Genomic DNA, 20195 nt, shown 5'->3' with positions numbered 1-20195 from the left:
AAACTATTATCAAAAGCAAATCAAACTTCTATTTGAAAAGGTATGAGTTAACCAAGGAGAATCAGTATAAATTTGTGAAAGACAAATTATGCGTAACAGACTTGATTGAATTCTTTAATGAAGTCATATTTATGAAGTAGACATGTATGAACTGATGTTTCCCAAGGATCAATTTGGGTTCATTACTCATATCAATTTTTTATAAATTACTTTCAGGAGCAACCTTATGAAGTTTGCAGATAATATGAAACTTGGATAGTTAACAGCGTTGAGGGTGGTTATAGGTTTCAGGATCACGACAGGTGGTGCAATATGTAGGAGCATGGCAGACAGAATTCAACAAGTTAGAAGGGATGAATGATGCACCTTGGAAGACTGACATGGAAAGATAGTATTTTATAAATGGCATAATCCTGTAAAATGCAGCTGAGTAGAGAGGTCTTCGTATTCATATTCACAAATCCTTAAAGCTGGCATGGGAAGTCGATAAGGTGGTTAAAAAAGCATGTAGATTACTTGAATATATAAGAAATAGCAATGAACATAAAAACAAAGAGGCCTTGCTGAAACCTTGTCAATCAGTGGTTATCCTTCAGTTGGAGTATTACATACATTTCTTGCACCACATTCCAGAAAATATGTAAACACTTTTGAAAGGATGATGAAGCAAGGAAACAGTGATGGGTTACCAGGATGTTAACAGGGTTGAGTAGCTTCAGTTTTGTGGAAAGGTTAGCAAAATTAGGACAGTTCTCTTGAGACAAAGAAGGTTAGTAGTTGCCCTGTTGAATATATTTCAAGTTGATCAGAGGTTTTGATTAAGTAGGTGGAGTAAAGTCATCCCTCTGGTGAGTGAATCAGCAACCAAATGTCATTGATTTAAAATCATTGGCAAAAGATCTCGAGGGCAGATAAGATTTTTTCACTATTGGAGAGTTAGTGGGAGCTAAATGCTCTCTCTGAACAAGTGGTGAAAGCCAATTACATAAAAGTTGTTAAAAGTGAGTTGGATACTTACTTAAGGATGAGGGGTTTGCCAGGTAATGGGTAAAAAGCTAGTGTGGGAATAAATATTGCTGCTCTTTCCATAAGCCACCACAGCCATAATGTGTGATGGCCTTCAGTTTCCTTAAGTTTCTCTGACTCTATGATTTGCAAATTAAATATTTTGTTGTAAACATCGAACTGATGCACTAATATTTATCAGAAATGTGAATTTCCCTCTGTTAGTCACTGTGGTTTTCATATGACTCCAGGCTTATGCTTTCTAGGCAACTAGAGGTGGAGAATCCATTCTAACAATTAAAGTTTACATTGCTTTGTCTGCTGAAATTTGAGATTTTTTTTATTGGGTGTGTGCACTTCTTGTCCGCAGACAGGGGAGAAAATCACAAGAGATCCTATTCATAATCACTTTCAAATGACTTCACTTCAAGTCTAACTCAGTGAAAACTAAGTATTAAAAGGGCTGGGAATTAGCTAAGGTTCCTTAATAGACAACTAACCTGCCAGCACTCATTGGGCAGACTCTCACATGAACAGTAATCATGTGAATTGTAAGTCAAAGGGCACATGACCCAATAATTTGAGGAAAATAAAAGAAAAATACTTAATAAAAATATTAACAGCAGTTCAGTCAAGGAGACTTCTTTTGGTTCAACATTCCACAGTGAAGCTGATTTATAGTTTTATCCCTTTTAAGACATTTTACTGATTATACAATGGTGGTGCAAAGATTTGTACATTCTGTAAACTGAGGACTTAATAAAACTTTTTACAAGCTTGCAAAACAATCTACCTTAAATCTGAAAATTATGGCCCAAAATTTCTAATCTCCAGAATGACAGAGATAGGACACAGAACCCAAGATTTTATTGGAACCCTATGAAGGTCCAATGACTGAACTCTGTGATAATTGCCTAAGATGTTTGTACTTGCATAGGGCAATTGCTCCCTGGTACCTTTTGTAACTGAGATTCTGTATTGTTTCTGGAATATTTGCCTGAATAGTTACCCAGAAAATATTAGACTGATGAAAACTTAGTCTACCTCCTGAAGTAACACGCCAATGACAATACCCACTCCCACCTCTCTCCAATTGCCCCTCCTGACTAAGATATAGAAAAGTTTTGAGTGATGATCCAAAAGCAGTTGCTGCTCTGCAGCAGATCAGGATCAAAGTATGTCATTTCAAATGGGAATTGCCAAACGCAGGAAGTGGATTTTAACTCGCAGCTGGTCTGCAAATGGAAAGCACACTAGTGATTTAATTTACTGCCTGCCTGCAACAGAGCGAGGTCAGGATTTTAATCACAAGCTTCATTATCATCCTATTGACCACTGTCTCTGGGAAAATCCTGCAGCCCTTGCCAAATGATTGGCCTGAGAGTAGGAATGGATCAGAGCATTTGGTGAGAGTCTTTTGAGAGATTAGATTAGATTAGATTAGATTACTTACAGTATGGAAACAGGCCCTTCGGCCCAACAAGTCCACACCGCCCTGCCGAAGCGCAACCCACCCATACCCCTACATTTACCCCTTACCTAACACGACGGGCAATTTAACATGGCCAATTCACCTGACCTGCACATCTTTGGACTGTGGGAGGAAACCGGAGCACCCGGAGGAAACCCACGCAGACACGGGGAGAACGTGCAAACTCCACACAGTTAGTCACCTGAGGCGGGAATTGAACCCGGATCTCTGGGGGTTCAGGGAAATCCAGGGCAGAGAAAGCCACAGCTTCTCTTGTAAAACTCACAAGAGCACTCCGGCTGATTTTAAAGCCATAAAGGAAAGCTTTAAAAATGATCAATCTGGGCTTCTTCGTCGTCTTGGTAGATCTTCTGTAGGGGTCAGCTATCGCTTAGTTGGCAGTATTCATGTTCCTTGAGCCTGAGGTTACGGGCTCAAATCTCACTTTTTGACTTGAGCACAAAAGTCTAGACTCTGCAGCAGTGATCCCTGCAGTACCTGACTTGTCACTGCCTTCCACTCCAAAAATGACAAATTTATTCCTAATCTCTGATCCTGTATACACCCTGTACCTCAATCCTGTATTCTCAATCCATGCCAATATGTTGCCATCAATGCCATATGCTTTGATTTTGCACAATAACCTCTGAAATGGGACTTTTATCAAAAGCTTTCTGAAAATAAATCATTCCTACTGGTTTTCCCTCCCTGGCTCTACTAATTTTGTGCTGATATAACTCGCATTTTTCTAATTTAAACTTCATCTACCACTCCTCGGCCCAATGACCCATATGATCAAAATCCCGTGGTATTCTGAGGTAACTTTCTTCACTGATCACTACACCTCCAAGTTTGGTCTTATCTGCAAACTTGCTAACTATACACCCTATGTTCACATCCAAATGATTTATGTAAATGACAAAAAGCAGTGCACCCAGCACCAATCCTTATGGCACACTGCTGGTCGTAGGCCTCCAGTCTGAAAAGCAACTCTGCATCACCTCCCTCTGCCTTCTACTTTCGAACCAGTTCTGACTAGAACTTCCAAATGGCTTGTTCTCCATGTATTCCTGACATCTATACAAATAAGTATCTGTAATTTGCTTGTACAGTATATATTCTCATTACTCTGCTGAGTATTAGAGATTCCAGCTGTGCATTGTGATTTGACTTTACAATATTGCTGAACTTATACGAAAACTATATCACATTTTATAGTAGTTATCAGTATTAATCAGTAGATAGAACCTGTTTTCATCTGCCCTTCTGCCAGTACTGCCTGAAATTGTAGTAATTCAGAGAAAAAGTTGATTCATTCCCCATTTTGCCTCTAAATGGAACCCAGGTTTCCTCTGATGACTGTCCCCAGTTGTGCCTGAAGAGGGCACAGTGATCTAAATATAATGCAAATGAATGTCAGAGTTTGCAGTCAATGCATACCTTGACAGCCTTTGATGGTATAATTCATAGGCAGACTGTCCCATTACAAAATTGAGGCTACTGTAGCCTGAGTGCTGTTTAGATATTATTCATCTGAAGAAATAAGCTGATTTTTGTTTTCAGTTTTTTGAATAAATGCCAATTTGCAGGTTAAGAACTGATAATGTAAGAGAACTAGAACCTCCTAGGTTGATCAGGTTGATCTTTACTATTGCCGATTAAATCTTTATTTTGGTACTTGGTATGAGTCTAAGGCATCAGTGTGTGTATACAGCGCAAAACCTTGGATCTTTTAAATTCAGATACTCAGAATAGAATAGAATAGAATACCCTTTGTTGTCCTGTGTACATCTTTGTAGGAGTAAAGTGAAAAGCTTTTACAATGTCTCCCTCTTATAGTGACATCTTAGCTACAACTACCTAGGTACAAATGTTGGATACAACCAAGGAATAAAACTAGTTGCATTACTTTAGAGTTTAAAAATAATTTAAAATAGGACATCATTAAAAGGTTGACATTAAGTAAGATAGGACATTTCAAATAAACATTACATTATAGCATCTCAGCTCAGGGCCTCTGCACGTGATCTAACTATCCGCACCAGACTGCAATCCAACACCTATCCCCGCTCTGCTCTAAGCCTCCACTCCACTTGCACCAGCACTCAGCTGCTTCAAGGTAAGTTCCAGGATCGCTTACCCCTCGTCGGCCTCCGCCCTGTGCGCTGCTCCGGGGTTGCTTCCCCACGTTGCTCCATGGCTCACTGCCCACACCTTTCTGGTGGTGGCAGCCCACGCGCTACTCCAGGGCTCGCTACTCAGCTGTTCCAGGGTTCGCAGCCCATGCGCTGCTCCAGGACTGCTTCCTGGCGCTGATCCAAGGCTTTTAGCCCAAGCGTTGCTCCAGTTCTTGGTGCTGTTGGTGTTCTGGGGTGCGCAGCTCACATGCTGTTTCAAGACTTGCTGCTTGCACCGTTCCAGGGATCAGTAACTCAAATGGAGTGAATCTGTTATCAAACTGAGAATAGCCATTGCATGGAGACATGTAAACGTCAAAGGGTAACTACATTGTTAGAGGATTCAATTTCTAACATCATAGTGATATTATTATTACAATAATATGAATAAACCCGCACTCAGACTGAGTTTCTTTAGTTCAGATTTTCATAAGCAAGGAGATTCGGTTTCAAGACCAACCTGCACCAGGAGTGTGTGATAACATTTCTGAACAGGTTACTTAGAAGTTATCTGTAGTAAAGTAGTCATTTTATTGACGTGTAGTCAGGTGTGAAGGTTAGTTAGATCTTCTGGTTCCAATGCAGTGTCTGTTTCTCTTATGAAATGTACCATTTGTGGTTTTATACGCCCAGAACATAAAAATAAGGGTTGTTCCTAGCATGGTTAGGAATTCTGAATATGTGTATTTCACTCCATTAGTGATTTATTTTTGGTTTCACTGACATAGGCATGATTTTGACTTTTAGTTATTTCATATATTGTATCAATTTAAAGTTTTAAAAACACAAATTATATTAATTCCAAAGTGTTGTCTTTAACTTGTATTTCCATGAACCATACATTGTATGCATATAAACCAATTAAATCTGATGACAAATTAGTACACAAAAGATCCTCATTATCCTATTTTTGTGATTATTGTGTCTCTAACAAAATATATTAATTTACTTGATAGTTCTAGAATGAGAGATTTCCTAAACATATTTGCAACACAATGGTTGTGATTTTTTTTTCTACACTTCTATAGATTAGCATAATGCTTTTGAAATTTGACTATTCTTGGGATTAGAAAATGATTTTTGCTTTTCCAGTAAATTGAAATAACATAAAGCTTCATTATTCTGGTGAGGGGATACTTGTAAAGGCAGAACTATGTTTACAAATTTAAAAATACACCACATTCATGAAACATGAGAACAAACAAAGATTATTTTCATTTAGTGATTATTTAGATGTAATAACATTTTTCATGCCTCAAGCTATGATTTTTGTTTCTGTCAATAATCTTCCTATTTGCTTCTAAGCCCCTTGATGTGTGGTACCCGTATTTCCTCTAACTTTGCTTGCTTCTTGCTACTGCAAGAGTCAGAAAATCCACAGCAAACCTACATTTCACGTGCTTAAGTAACATGAGTTTTTGTTGGTAATGAGTTTTAATTGCTGTGAAGTTTTTAGTAGTTTTGCAGATTTATTTAGGGGTGTCATACATGCTTCCACATCTGCATCTACATTGTCACTGTTATGGTATTTTCTTTCTGTCTGTTTCTTCCACAGGAGTTTAACAAGTAATCTTCCCAATGTGAATCTACCAAATGTGAATCTCCCCAAAGTACCAAATCTACCAGTTAACCTCCCACAAATGCCTAGTTTTTCTGCTTCGTCATGGATCGCCAATATATATGATGCTGAGTGTGTATTCAATACACGTTAGGTCTGATTTCTCGCTTATAGTAACCTGGCATGAATCTGTCCTTTATTTCATTGTTTGCAATTAAGTAGGTAGGCAAGAACAAATTAAAGCAGAAATTATTCAACCCTTCTGTGATGATGTCCTTCTTATTTTTCATAAAAATAATTAATAATCAATTTCCATACTTAGAAAGTTAAAATTATGTTTTCCTCATTTATAAATATTTTCAATAATTGCAATTTGGAACAAACATTCTTCCCCACATTTTGCAAGAAGATAACTTGGAAACCTGTACCTAATAAAAATCTAATTCAAAGATGTTTGCCTGTATTGAGAGTAGAAAATTCTCTCAGCAGTGTTTTTCATTTTCATATATAGCCAATATACAACTCAGCAGGTCTCACACAACACTGATGAATTTATAAAACTATGCCGTTCTAGCACAGCTCCTCTGTGGTTGCAAGCCACATCTTTGCCATACCAAGCATGTAAACATCTCATTACACTACTCAGTGTCTGACAGATTATCAAAAGTACCTGGAGAAGCTTTAATATTGGTTATGCTAGGGCAGAATTCAGCACTCCTAAATCTCAGTGAGTGAGAAATGATATCCAGTGGTTTAACTACACTAGTGTTTGGCTGCTAATAGCACTACTGTATAAATAGGAATTATTTATACAAGAAACAAGAAACAGAACAAAAGGTTTTAGTTTTCATTTGCAACAATGGTTGATGCCTTATAATTTTTGCATTTTTGTAAATGCCCCTGATTTGAATTATTTAAAAGGAAACATTTTAACAAAGTGATGTGTAAAGTTGTTAACATGAATGCACATTTAACAGTTTAAATGTGTTTAAATTGCTCAAAGCACAGGATACGGCACTGCAAAGTGGAATCATTCCAAAAACAATAAAAAGCATTTTCATGCCGGGTTGACTATGTGGAAGATTAGTTTAGGAAATGCGCGAAAATGGAAAACATAACTACGTTTCCATTTTCCTCTGTTTGCATGCTGTGTGATAGTTTGGAAAGATATGGATCAATCATTACAGGAAAGCTAAGTTCACAACCACAATGATACCTAATTATAGTTCACCCCATTCTCATTACAAGGCTCTCTGTTTTAGCACTACCTCAGATTTTAGAATACTGAATGATGTCTCTCAATTTACTTGCAATATATATTATATTATGAGACCTTTATAGAAATCATTATAACACACACAGAACTGGGCTCTTGAGATTTATTTTGTTAAGGACGGAGTGTACTTTTTATAGTGCTTGAGAGAAATTAGACTAATAGCACATGGAGTTTATAATCCTGGATTGTGTGGTTGTATTCTTGGTTCTCCAGAAGTATTGACTTTCAACATCAGTATGCTCACAGAAAGTGCTTTGTTGTGACATGGATATGTTATGTCAAAATTAAGTAGATTACAAAATGTTTGATGCTATATCTTTCCAATGGAACTGGACTATTTCCAATCTTTCCAATGAAATATTTCCAAAGCCTTTCACACGGTAGATAAATGACTCGAACGTAATTTCAGTATACTGCTGATAAAAATCCCCAAAACAAAAACCTCTTAGGAATATGTTCCTGTCACCACAGAGTTCCCACAAGGTGAGGGTTACCTTGGCATGCTGGGATATGGTCTCATCCCACAGTAGCTTTCTCCTCGCTCTGAAGCATTCATTACTTCAGTGCAGCTGGCATCCATCACATTGGAAACGTACGCTGCCATATGTTGTTTCTGAAGATGATGCCAGCATTAATGGTAATGCATGGTGTGTACAACATCTAAAAAAAAAGTACAGTGTTGGCATTAGTGGTTTGCGAGGATGCATTTTATGAGACAAGAAAATGTGTTTCAAATCTCACAGTGAAGCCAAGCTGCTAGAAATCTGAATTACTTGGGTACATATCACCAAACGGTATTGGTCATTATTAGCCTCCATATTCCGATGCTGTTCAGGATTTTCTAAGGAGATGCATATTCGAGTATTTCAAAACTATATACGTAGAATGGCCCAAAATATGACAGCTATTGGCTGAGGGGCCTAAATTGTTACAGGTCAAGGGAATAGCAAACCCTCGCCCACCACTAGTTACCACTAAGCCACCTGATCCCCAACAGCTAGTTGTTTTTGTTTTTGAGAGATATGCCAAGTATGCATGAAATCACAACACAAAATAACCACACGTGGTTATAATCCCAGGTTACTTTTTACCATACACTTTTAATTAATTGACTTGTTCTCCACAATTTCTAAAACTTTTCCTTTGCAGTTGGATGAATTCTTAAGTATTTACATAGCATGAGACTACAAGCCAGATAAGGTGTATGATAAAAAAAAATCCAATCTCTGACTGTGGAGACCTTATGCCCAACATTTTTCCTTTGCTTAAGACTGCTGTGCACCCCAGGCATTGAGTTACAGTCTCCATAATTGGTGTCAGTGGCCTGACACTGTTTGTGATGAATATTTTTCCTCTTTTTTTTTCAGCAATGGCTCAGGAACATCAGAAGATCTATTCTGGAAGTTGGATGCTCTGCAGACCTTCATTAGAGATCTGCATTGGCCAGAGGAGGAGTTTGCAAAACATCTGGAGCAAAGACTAAAGCTCATGTCCAGTGATATGATTGAGTCATGTGTTAAGAGGTTAGCCTTTCTTCAAAGCAATGGAAAACAAATCCAACAAGTATTCATCTGAGACCATAATCCCTATTTAATGAATTATCATAAGATTTAAGTATGGTTAGCAATTGCACATTTAGAAAGAAAGATGCCTTTGCTATACTACAGCAACATGCTTGACATAGCCTGTCAGTCAACAACTGCATGTTATGTTTTCACTAACAAATGAAATATGATTTGCATATTACATAGGAATGTTCCCTAATAACATAGGGCAGAAGTGATTAACTTGGACGTAGAAGAGACTGTGATTGGATGGGTGGTGGTGGTGGTATACTCAATACCTGCCACTTTGCCATATCCATAGAATTAAGTTCTGACAGAAAAGTGCATGTTCACCCTTCCAACCTCCAACACTAACTGAAACCCTGAGGCCTATTAAGAATTGATCAAGGGCTTCACTGGTTGCTGCTGGAATTACCATACTGCCTGATTGGAATCTGATTCTGCTAGCCTTAGCTGTTCCTTCACTGGCTGTGCAGCTGGGGAAGGGTGGGTCCCCAACTCCTCATCAAGATTCCATCACTAGTTGGAGAAGTGGCTGAAAGATGAGGTTAGAATCTTAGGAGTGGCTCGAGCAGTTTCACTCCAGGTAAAAGTAAATGACGATAATGATTAATATATTCTAGACTGAAATATGCAAAAATTAGGAAGATATGTTTGAATGTCATTTGCAATTAAGACTTTTTCCATAAAGCTCTGATGAATACATAATGCCAATAATTAACATTTTTGAATAAAAAGTACTATTTGTATGCTTATAAACATGCTCCTGACAGATGGCCCCTGACACTACTTCAGATTTCAAAACAATCTCTTCTTTGATAGGACTAGGATTGCATTTGAAGCCAAGTTACAGAAGACAAGCAGGTCAACAGATTTCCGTGTCCCACAGTCAATATGCACCATGTTTAATGTGATGGTGGATGCCAAGACACAGTCCACAAAGCTTTGCAGCATGGAGGTCGGCCAGGAAGTAAGTTAACACTTTTCCATGAAAATAATTATTTTCGGTTAGGTGTTGACAGTATAATTCAGAATCAATTGTAACACATTATTCCCAAATTATAACTTATAAAACAAATTAATAATACATCATATACAGATGCATATTATTCTGTAACAGTACTTTAAACATTAGAGTATGTTCTAATATAGCTATTTTAATCCTTTTGAATATTAAAGTTGTGCTAGAAGTATCTATATCGATCAGTCTCTCTAATTTCATTCTGGAATAATATGACATTGAATTGGAGAAACATCTGCAACAATTTAATATTCGTGAATTGTCAGGATTAATAGAAAAATGTGTTTCATATAAAAGCATTTTCAGTTCTCCTCTGCAGCATATTCTATTGATATTAATTTAACTTATGTTTCTTTGTATACATTATTTATGTAATTTATTTATTGGAAGATTACACTGATCTCCCCTTGCTAACTTTGGGGTTCATACATGGAAGGCACTTACTTGAAGCAAGAATTCTGCAAATGTCCAATTTGGATACTTGCATTCAAATGCAAGCATTTGAAGGGTCAAAGTCAAGGATGAAATGAATATCCCTGAACTATTTTAATTTTATTCAGATTTTAAATCAACAACCATACAGCACAGAAAGTGGTCAGTCAGTATGTTGTACCTGTTCTGGCTCTTTGAAAGAGCTGTCCAATTAAGTTGCACAATCCAACTTTTCCCTATTACTGTAAAAGACCATCACCTTTCTAAAGTTGCCATGGCATTTGCTTTCATCGACCTTTCAATTAGTGCATTTCAGATCTTAACAACCCTCTGTCTCCTTATTTCCTTTTAATTCTTACATAAATTATTTAATGCCACCAAGTGACCAAAACAGTTTTCCACCACTTATAATCTCAAAGCACTCAAAATTTTTGAATGCATCCACTAAGTTCCCCTAAATCCTTTATCCTGTAAGGAGAACAATACCAGCTTCTGTTATTCCCTCCACCTAAGTGAAGAGCCTGTCTGATCTTATCCTGGTAATCTTCCTCTGCACCCTCGCCAAGGTCTTGGTATCCTTCCTAAAATGTGATGCCCAGATTTGTGCACAGTGCTCCAGCTGAGGTCTAACCAGTAATTTGTCAATGTTAATCATAACTTACTTGTTTTGTATTCTATGCCTCTATTTACAACGGCACAGTTATGAAGCAAACTGTAAAAAAGAATCCTTGAAATTCTGTTGGGGTTGTTTTATTCTTGCAGCAATGACATCAAATGGTTGTTTTCACTATTTGTTGGTATGTCTGCCAGTCTCCCATCACATTTCCAGTGGGGGACTGAGAAATGCCAGGGAACTAGAGCACCGTGAGTTTGAGGATAATAATTTCCTTGCAATAATTGATAGAAAACCCTCATTGAATGATGATCTATAATCAGATTTGCTCATCAAACCTTTCATTATTCCAAACTAATTGAAGCTAATTAATACTCATAATTAAAAAAATCATCTGTGCATAATTCATGTTATATTAAATATGGCTTAATTTCAAAGTAGAGGTATAATTGTGCCATTGTTCAACTGTTAAATTATAGATTAGGTACTTAGTTGTAAAATACGTATTTGGGAAATTGAACCGTTGTTGGCAGTGCTAGTTGCCTATCAGAAACATGTTATATCCTGGAGGAAGCAATTCTCACATTGAAAGACCTTTCTGGAAATTAATAGGTAACTCTGCACATGTCATACTGTGCCATTGTCTTCTCGATTAAATGTTGATTTGTGAATTACTTAAGCATATATCAATTGTAATTTATTTGAAATTATTATTGAGACCAAATTATTAGGATAGTTTATATAAAAACACAGAATAATTTAAATAAATGAGGAACTGCATATTAAAACTTATTTTTAATCATTTCTGCTGATTTAGTATTTATTTGACTATTGTTTTCCAGGCCATATATGGATAATAGTATGCAAACACTTAAAGCATGTTTATCAGAAATGCTAACATTATTTTGCAGGAAACGATGTATGTTATTATTAAAAAGAGCAGAGAGAAGCAAGCAGACTAATTATTTGATGTCAACATCACACGTTGTAACTTTAGGGTTAGCTTCTTCAAGCTTACTCAAAGAAAGCACATGGCATCATTAGGTCTTAGGTCTTTGCCAGTAGTTTCCTGTAATTCTGCTAGAGATGCATAAATGTTGCCATTAGAATGATCCAAGCCTGCTTCTTGCTTGCTGTCAGTTACACACAAGGCTAGGTTTTTAGCAAGTACCATAACTGGTCTGAAAATTCCTCACTGTGTTTGAAGGTGATCAAGAGGAGGAAAAAGCTGTGTATATTTTCTTATAGATGAAGATTTGACATGTTTAGGCCAGTGTGTTGTTTTAAAAGTAAGTGCCCCATTTTGCCCATGTGATTCTGTTTTTTTTCAGCGGCAATACCATTCTAAAATTGATGAGTTAATTGAAGAAACTGTCAAAGAAATGATAACTCTCATGGTTGCAAAGGTACAGTGCAAAATGGCTTTTTGTGAAAACTGAAATCTTAATAAGACACACTTAAAAGTTAAACTCTGTATAAAATTTATTGCAGGCAATGTTTAATATTGGTCATATTAAATCTAAAATAGCAGCCAATTTCATAGATTTCACCACATTTAAAATGTGATGCCTCAACTGTCAGTTTGACGGAATGATTACTGACTATAGGGGAATCTTTATAATTGTTGCTAAGTGCTACTTGGTTGTAAAACACATCACCATTACAATGAAGCATTAATCGATATTTCAAAGTGTATTAATGAATTTCAAAATCATACTGTCTATGTTCCTATTAGTTGCTTTGATTCAGTTAGAGGAAATGTGTAGACAGAGTCTATTTAGTAACGTAACTGAACAATGGTCATAATACAATTGGCCACAATTTTATTCATATGGAAATTAATGTTATCATTTGCAACAATATGGAAATTAATGTTGTCATTTGTAGCAGCATGCTGGCTCAGTGGTTAGCACTGCTGCCTCACAGCACCAGGGATCCAGATTCGATTCCCATGTCTGTGTGGGTTTCCTCCCACAATCCAAAGTTGTGCAGGTCAGGTGAATTGGCCGTGCTAAATTGCCTATAGTGTTATGTGCATTAATCAAGAGTAAATATAGGGAAGGGGAATGGGTCTGGGTGGGATACTCTTCAGAGGGTCAGTGTGGTCTTGTTGGGCCAAAGGACCTGTTTCCATACTGTACGGAATCTAATCTAATCTAATAGTGCAATATTTTGCAGATTATTGACAATGTTGGTAGCAAATCACAAAAGTTCAATTAAGGACATAGATTAAACCTTAAGTTGGTAGGTAATGATTATCTATTTTATGATTTGAAGAAACAGAACCATTAAGCCCAAATTGGTTAATGTGAATCTAATATGATTTTCTATTTAGTTTGTCACTATTTTGGAAGGAGTACTGTCCAAACTATCCAGATACGATGAAGGGACTCTCTTCTCATCCTTTCTGTCATTCACTGTAAGAAAAATATCTTTCTCTTAATTTATTTTTCTCAGAATTATTTACAAAATTTTAAAATTGTCATTTATTCTTGTTCATAAAAAGTATATTTGGAAATATTCTCAGTAAATGCTACTCCATTTGTATTGTAGGGTCTACAGTAGAACCTCTAGTACACAAACTCTCAATATCCCAACTTTCTGTTTATCTGACAGAATTGGTGGAACAAACCGATGTATGAGATTTCGTCTTATCTCAAGCTTACTAACCTTACCTCACAAGAAAGACTAAATTTAACTTGTGCTGTTTGTGTTGACATTTTCTCCATTAATCTCCATCTTTAATGTCCAGCCTAGTGTATAATATCATACATGTAAATCTACTGTAATCTGAAGATTTCTGCAGTCCACTTCAATCATGACTTTTAATGAACATTCCATTTCACTCATGTTTAGAAATGCAATAAGACATTTGCTCAGATATTCTGAGGAATGCCATTCACAGTCAGATTGCCACCCCACTCCTCTTTTGTTGCATTAGCATTGAACTCCACGTTCTTTTGCCAGCAATTCTGCTGCTGATTCTGATCCAGTGCTGGATAGCCGGATGGGAGTCAAGCCTTACCCACTTTTTAATAGCGGTAAATGACATGTTGTGTGATTTAAATGCTTAGTGATACATCCAGCCACCTTGACAGCTCTTGTGAAAGGATAAGTATGAAGGTTAGTAGGATTAGTGAGGCAGCTGGTTAAGGGGTTTGGGTGCCAGGCACATAGTGTGCCAGGTAGGTAGCATGCCAGGAAGTAGCGTGGAGGTCATAGTTGCTGAGGGTGGTAGAGTGATATGTCAGGTCAAGCAAGAAGGAAGGGGTAGGTGTTAGATCCTGAGTGAAGTGAGGATATCGGCTCTGGCGACAATGGTGGTATCATCCATGGTGGTATCATGTCAGTGCATTAGTGGTGACATAGAGAACCTTAGAGTCATATAGCGTAGAAACAGGTCCTTTTTCCCACCTTGTCTATGCTGACAGCAAATGTCAAACTACACTAATCTGCACTTAGTCCATACGCTACTATGTTCTGGCATTTTAAGCAATCATCCAGATGCTTTTTAAATATTGTAAGAGTATTTGTCTCCACCACCCTCTCAAAAAACCACATGCCATGTTTCTACCACCTTCTGGGTGTATCTCCTCTAAATCACTTGCTCCCTACCTTTAATATGTGTCCTCAGTCTTTGACATGTCTGCCATGTGGAGCAGATTCTCACAATCTACTCTGTTACATCTGTCATGATTTTGTATACTCAATCAGATCCACCCCTCAGCCTCCTCTGCTCCAATGAAAAACCCAACCTATCCAGTCTCTCTTCGTAACTGAGATTTTTCATTAGCAAGTTTGGAGAAGATTTGTAGTTCAGGTTGAGGTTCTGGATGTAAGTTTGCTCATTGAGCTGGAAGGTTCATTTTCAGACGTTTCATCACCATACTAAGCAACATCATCAGTGAGCCTCTGGTGAAGCCTCCCATTTTCCAGCCAGTTTTAGTGGAGGCTTCACCGGAGGTTCGCTGATAACGTTACATAGTATGGTGATGAAACATCCGAAAATGAATCTTCCAGCTCAGCGAGCAAACTTACATCCAGAGACTTTTCATTCCAGGTAACATTCTGGTGATCTCCTCTGCACCATCTCCTTCGAATAGTGTGGTAATCTGAACCGTGCACATTATTCCATCTGGGGCCTGACCAATGTTTTGTAAAGTTGTAAAAGATGTCTTGCATCTGGCAGGAAGTGGGGGAGGTATTGGATCCAGCAAGAGGGGATTGGGGGTGTGTCAGCTCTGGTGCTGCGGGGGAAGGAAAGGGAAGCTTGGGTCAGCAGGGAAAGAGGCTGTCATGCCCCAATTGAAGGGAATCGTATTGGAGAGGGAGTCGTCTGTTCAGGTAGGGTTTGTTGTGTGAGGCCTGGGGACTGTAGGGAAAGTGTATTTGGGGTCAGTGAGTGTGGAGTTTGGGGTCATTTAATAATCACGCAGGAGTTAGACCGAGATTTTAATCCTCTAATCCTTTCTGGAACACTGGTTAACTGAAGCAGGATTCTCCGAATACTCTAACTTTAATGAATTCTTCAGGAGGGTTCTAGATGCAGTGGAACTTCGGTTTCTCAAGCTGTTCCTGTGAAGTTAACTGTGTCTGTGATTCCACCTGTTCCTAATGTGTATCTCCAGACCCAGCTGCTCCACCAACTGCCTGGCCATTGGAATATCTAGACCATTATGTTGTAGTGAATTTTTTTTTAATATCTCTAAAATTACTCAGTGATTTAATAGATTTTTGTGTGTATTCAGTTTAAAAATTACTTTTTCATCTTCCTTCTTTCTATTTCCTTTTGAAGGTGAAAGCAGCTTCCAAATATGTGGATGTTCCTGTAAGTCTGACTATAATTCTAACAGCTTCTGAGTTGATTGCAGTTAACCCCTGAATTCTGAAGCATGCAGATGCTTGGCAATGAAAGAATAGGTTGCACATTTTACTTAATTCAAGTTTGTCAACCTCAGGCATCAGTTTTATAGAGAAAATTATGGAAACGAGCTGAGACTTATTCTGTCCCTTAAAATTAGTTCATTTGTTGTTCTTGTAGACGGACTGGCTGGATTTAAGCTTTTAGGGAAGGTCACAACAATCCCTCTAAAATGCAGAGGAATTCAAAACCAGTCAAGTTTCTCCCAATGACCTTCAGTCCCGAATGCATTGGGTGCATGTTTCTGTGGGGATTCTCTTGATCACCTTTAACTCGGCTGGAAGAGACACCCAAATGCCAGACCCACCACCTGTAATTCCCTGTTCATAGGCTAAGCCATCAAGGTAACTTAAAGCACTCATTGCCCACTATTGAATGCTCTAAGAAATATCTTCAATCTCCAATTTAGCCTCCTGGATCAATAGCATACTTCTCCATTTGGAGTGTGGGTGTGAGCATCTGTGCTAATAGCATAAATTAAACAGGGATTATGCTTTAAGCTTGGAGGTGGGCACTGCACTTTTCAGTTATTTTCCAGCCATTATGAATTCTTCAATCATTATGCAGCAGCCTACTTTTCCCAGTAACAGCTCATATTTGCTAAATTTTAGAAAATGTGTTGTGGTTAAGGTGATTTTCCTGTGAACAGAAACTGCTCCCTGCCGGTTCTTCAGGAACTCAGTTGAAAACTGTCCACAGTCGAAGAATCACCTGCAGTGTCTCTGTGTCCTGACTTTTCTGAGTTCTCAATCTGTAAATGTCACTACATATCTGTTACCTGTGGAGAAAAGAAAAACTTTCAATTTCCATGAAAATAATTTTAAAGGTTGCATGATTACTATTCTGTGGAAATGGTTTAAATATTCCATTTGAAATGACAGATTAAGTCTGTTTTAAGTGTTTGTTATTCTGATTGTGCCTGTGTTTATTTATGATGAAATAATACTAGAAAAAGCAAGCTGTTTCTCAAAGTTTCTTTTAAGGAATATATTTCAATTCTGTAGGAAATCCATCAAATTAAAGCTTGGGAAATATTCCTCTCTCCTGAAAACTTCTGCTATTTTAGTGTAAATTCTGCAAAGTAAATCTGTTGACTGTTTAGTAAAAACTTGTTTGCTGAGAAAAAACAACAGGATGTTCTGGCCATTTAATTGGCAGTAAATGGCTTTGAGAGAGAGATTGTACTAATAACACATTTCCAGCTGATGTATTGTGGAATACTTTCTCCATTAGTGAAGCAGCAGGTGTTAATAATGCTGCCATGGTCCTCAGACCCAAATATTATTCCCTTGCATCGTAATTGTTTGATTTATGCAGAAATCTTACAATCTTGCCCCTTCCTATTTACACCCGGGAAATTAGACTGAAGTTTGCTGACCAACGGCAACTTGTAGTAACTGACAATCAAATATTCTACATAATGGTACCCTGTGGTCTTAACTAAATCTCATTAGCAAAACCAATTCACAGCAACAGCTCACCAGCACATACTTTGAGTGGAAATGGTAGATGCCTAAATGTTTGGATTCTAAAACAGTCTGTATCACAGCCTGCTAATGGGTTTTGCATGAAACCTTTAAATCTACGTGTGGGTTTGAAGATTACTTTTTTTGCAAGGAAGATAAAAAAGGTGATAGGTGATTATCTTTTACTGACAAAGTTGTGTGAATGAACTGCCTTGGCTTAAAAAACAGAGGAAAACTTACAGTTTCTAATTTTATCAGAGCTAAGTGCAGAATATCTTATTAACCTTCACAGTCATACACAATTCTGTCTGATTAATAAGGTATGGGTTATAGAGCTTAGCATACATATGTGTCCTAGGTTTTCTGATCATATAGTTGATAAAGCCCGTTTATTTTAATTGGGTTATGAAAGGTATCACAATTAAAAAACCTAAGCCAGTAATTCATTGTTTCTTTGCCATGCTGAATACTTGAGGGGATTGATAATGGGCATCTAGATTAGATTTTGTTTTCATTCAGTTATGGGATGTGGGCTGGCATTGCAGCATTTATTGCACATGCTAAATGTCTCTGAGAAGTTAGTGGTGAACAACCTTCTTGAACAGCAGTCTAATGGTGAAAGAACACTCATGGTACTATTAGAGATGGAGGTATCAGGACTTTAGCCGATGACAAAGTAGAATTGTAATGTTTCCAAGTCAGGAAGGTATGTGACTCCGGTGGAATCATGCATCTGATGTCCTTGGTCTGTCATGTGGAATGCTCGCAGATTCGGAAGGTGTTGAAGAAATCTTGACAAGTTTCTGAACTGCATCTTGTAGTTACTACACAGCAATGGATAGGGTTTCAATCCAGTGAATGCTTTGTCCCGAACAGTATTAATCTTCTCAAGTGTTGTTTGGACATGATCTCAGCTAGGCAAATGGAAAGAAATGCATCACATCTGACTTGCGTTTTGTGGAGAGGCTTTGTCAGGAGTCATGAGGTGAGCATCTGACCTGCTCTTAGAGCCATGTCATTTATAATCTGGCCCAGTTCAGGTTCTGGTCAACAGTCACTTCCAGAATATTGACAGTGGGCACTTCAACAATGGTTGAATGTCTAAGGGAATATATTTCTCTCATCTCTCCAGGTGGAGATGGGAATTACCTGGTACTTGGCTGGCATGAACATTATTTTCCACTGGGCAGCCCATTTGAATTGTCCAGATCTGCTTCGGTTTTTGAGGAATTGAGCATGGAACTGAATAATACACAATCATCAATGATTATCCCCAATTCTGGCTTTATAATAGACTGAAAGTCATTAATGCACAAGAATTCCTAGAAGCATGGTATTTCAACCAGAACTATATCAACAAACACATTGACTTGGATCCCATTTACCGTGCCCTGAGAAAAGGAACAGGAAATGACATCACCACAGGAAATGACATTGCCAACCCAAGGAAACCCAAACATATAAATAGAAAGCGGGCTACACCACTAGTGCTTCATCTGGAGCCTCACTGAAGATGTTACTTAGTATGGTGATGAAACATCTGAAAACAAACGTTCCACCTCAGCGAGGAAACCCACATCCAGGAGAAGAAAAATCTGCAAATCAACTTCCCAGTTTGGCAAACAAACCCACAACTACGGCAATTTTACTAAGTGCTGCATTCTGTCAAAGGATACTTTCCTGCCAAAAGCAAACATTGTTGCCTCTGGAACGAAGCTAATTTGCTGTTGTGGATCTGGAATCATCAGCCCACTCTACAGAATGCAGAAAATGACTTAAGGACTTGAAATATGGAACAAAATTCTCCAATATTACCAAACCTGTTCTATCAACCATTTATCAACCCCTCAGAAAACAAACAGGAAATGACATCACCACAAACCCCAGGAACCCCATCCAGGACAAACATATAAATAGAAAGCAGGAGACAACAGCTTCACTTCACTTGGAGGTCGCCACTGATGATGTTACCTACCCAGGTAATGAAATGTCTGGATATCAAACCTACAGCTCAGCCAGCAAACGTACACCCTAAACCCATAAAAGGGTAACTAGGGAGAGAATAGGTCCCCCCAAAGATCAGCAAGGCAGCCTTTGTGTGGAGCACATGACATGGGGAAATACTAAACAAGTACTTTGCATCATTATTTACTGTGGAAAAGGGCATGGAAGATATTGAATGTAGGGAAATAGATGGTGACATCTTGAAAATGTCCATATTACAGAGGAGGAAGTGCTGCATGTCTTGAAATGCATATAAATGGATAGTTCCCCAGGACCTGATCAGGTGTATGTAGAACTCTGTGGCAAGCTAAGGAGGTTATTCACTGGGCCCCTTGCTGAGATACTTGTATCACCGATAATCACAGGTGAGGTGATAGAAGACTAGAGGTTGGCTAACATGCTGCCACTGTTTAAAAAGGATGCTAAGGACGAGCCAGAGAGCTATAGACCAGTGAGCCTGACACCGATGGTGGGCAAGTTATTGAAGGGATTTACACTTAGTTGGAAAGGGAAGGACTGATTAGGGATAGTCAACAATGGCTTTGTGCATGGGAAATCATGTCTCACAAACTTGATTGAGTTTTGTGAAGAAGTAACAAAGAAGATTGGTGAGGTCAGAGCGGTGGACGTGATCTATATGGACTTCAGTAAGGCATTTGATAAGCTTCCCCATGGGAGACTGGTTA

General features: G+C 38.1%; 1 protein-coding gene across 15 annotated transcripts in view; it reads left to right on the top strand.

Annotated features, from left to right (window-relative positions):
- Positions 1-20195, top strand: part of cadpsa (Ca2+-dependent activator protein for secretion a) — a 573081-nt gene that overhangs the window by 450428 nt on the left and 102458 nt on the right. For 10 of the 15 annotated variants that reach the window (XM_072582443.1, XM_072582445.1, XM_072582446.1 and 7 more), the window contains 6 exons: positions 6209-6343; positions 8855-9010; positions 9875-10022; positions 12450-12524; positions 13454-13537; positions 15914-15946. In XM_072582443.1, the coding sequence (XP_072438544.1) occupies positions 6209-6343; positions 8855-9010; positions 9875-10022; positions 12450-12524; positions 13454-13537; positions 15914-15946 (631 nt within the window). The remainder of the gene's footprint in view (positions 1-6208; positions 6344-8854; positions 9011-9874; positions 10023-12449; positions 12525-13453; positions 13538-15913; positions 15947-20195) is intronic. The other 5 variants (XM_072582448.1, XM_072582454.1, XM_072582458.1 and 2 more) reach the window with 2 other exon arrangements.

The sequence above is a fragment of the Chiloscyllium punctatum genome, chromosome 12 (assembly GCF_047496795.1).
Source record: "Chiloscyllium punctatum isolate Juve2018m chromosome 12, sChiPun1.3, whole genome shotgun sequence".
NCBI classification, from domain to species: domain Eukaryota; kingdom Metazoa; phylum Chordata; class Chondrichthyes; order Orectolobiformes; family Hemiscylliidae; genus Chiloscyllium; species Chiloscyllium punctatum.
This window is presented reverse-complemented; position numbering and strand designations above follow the sequence as displayed.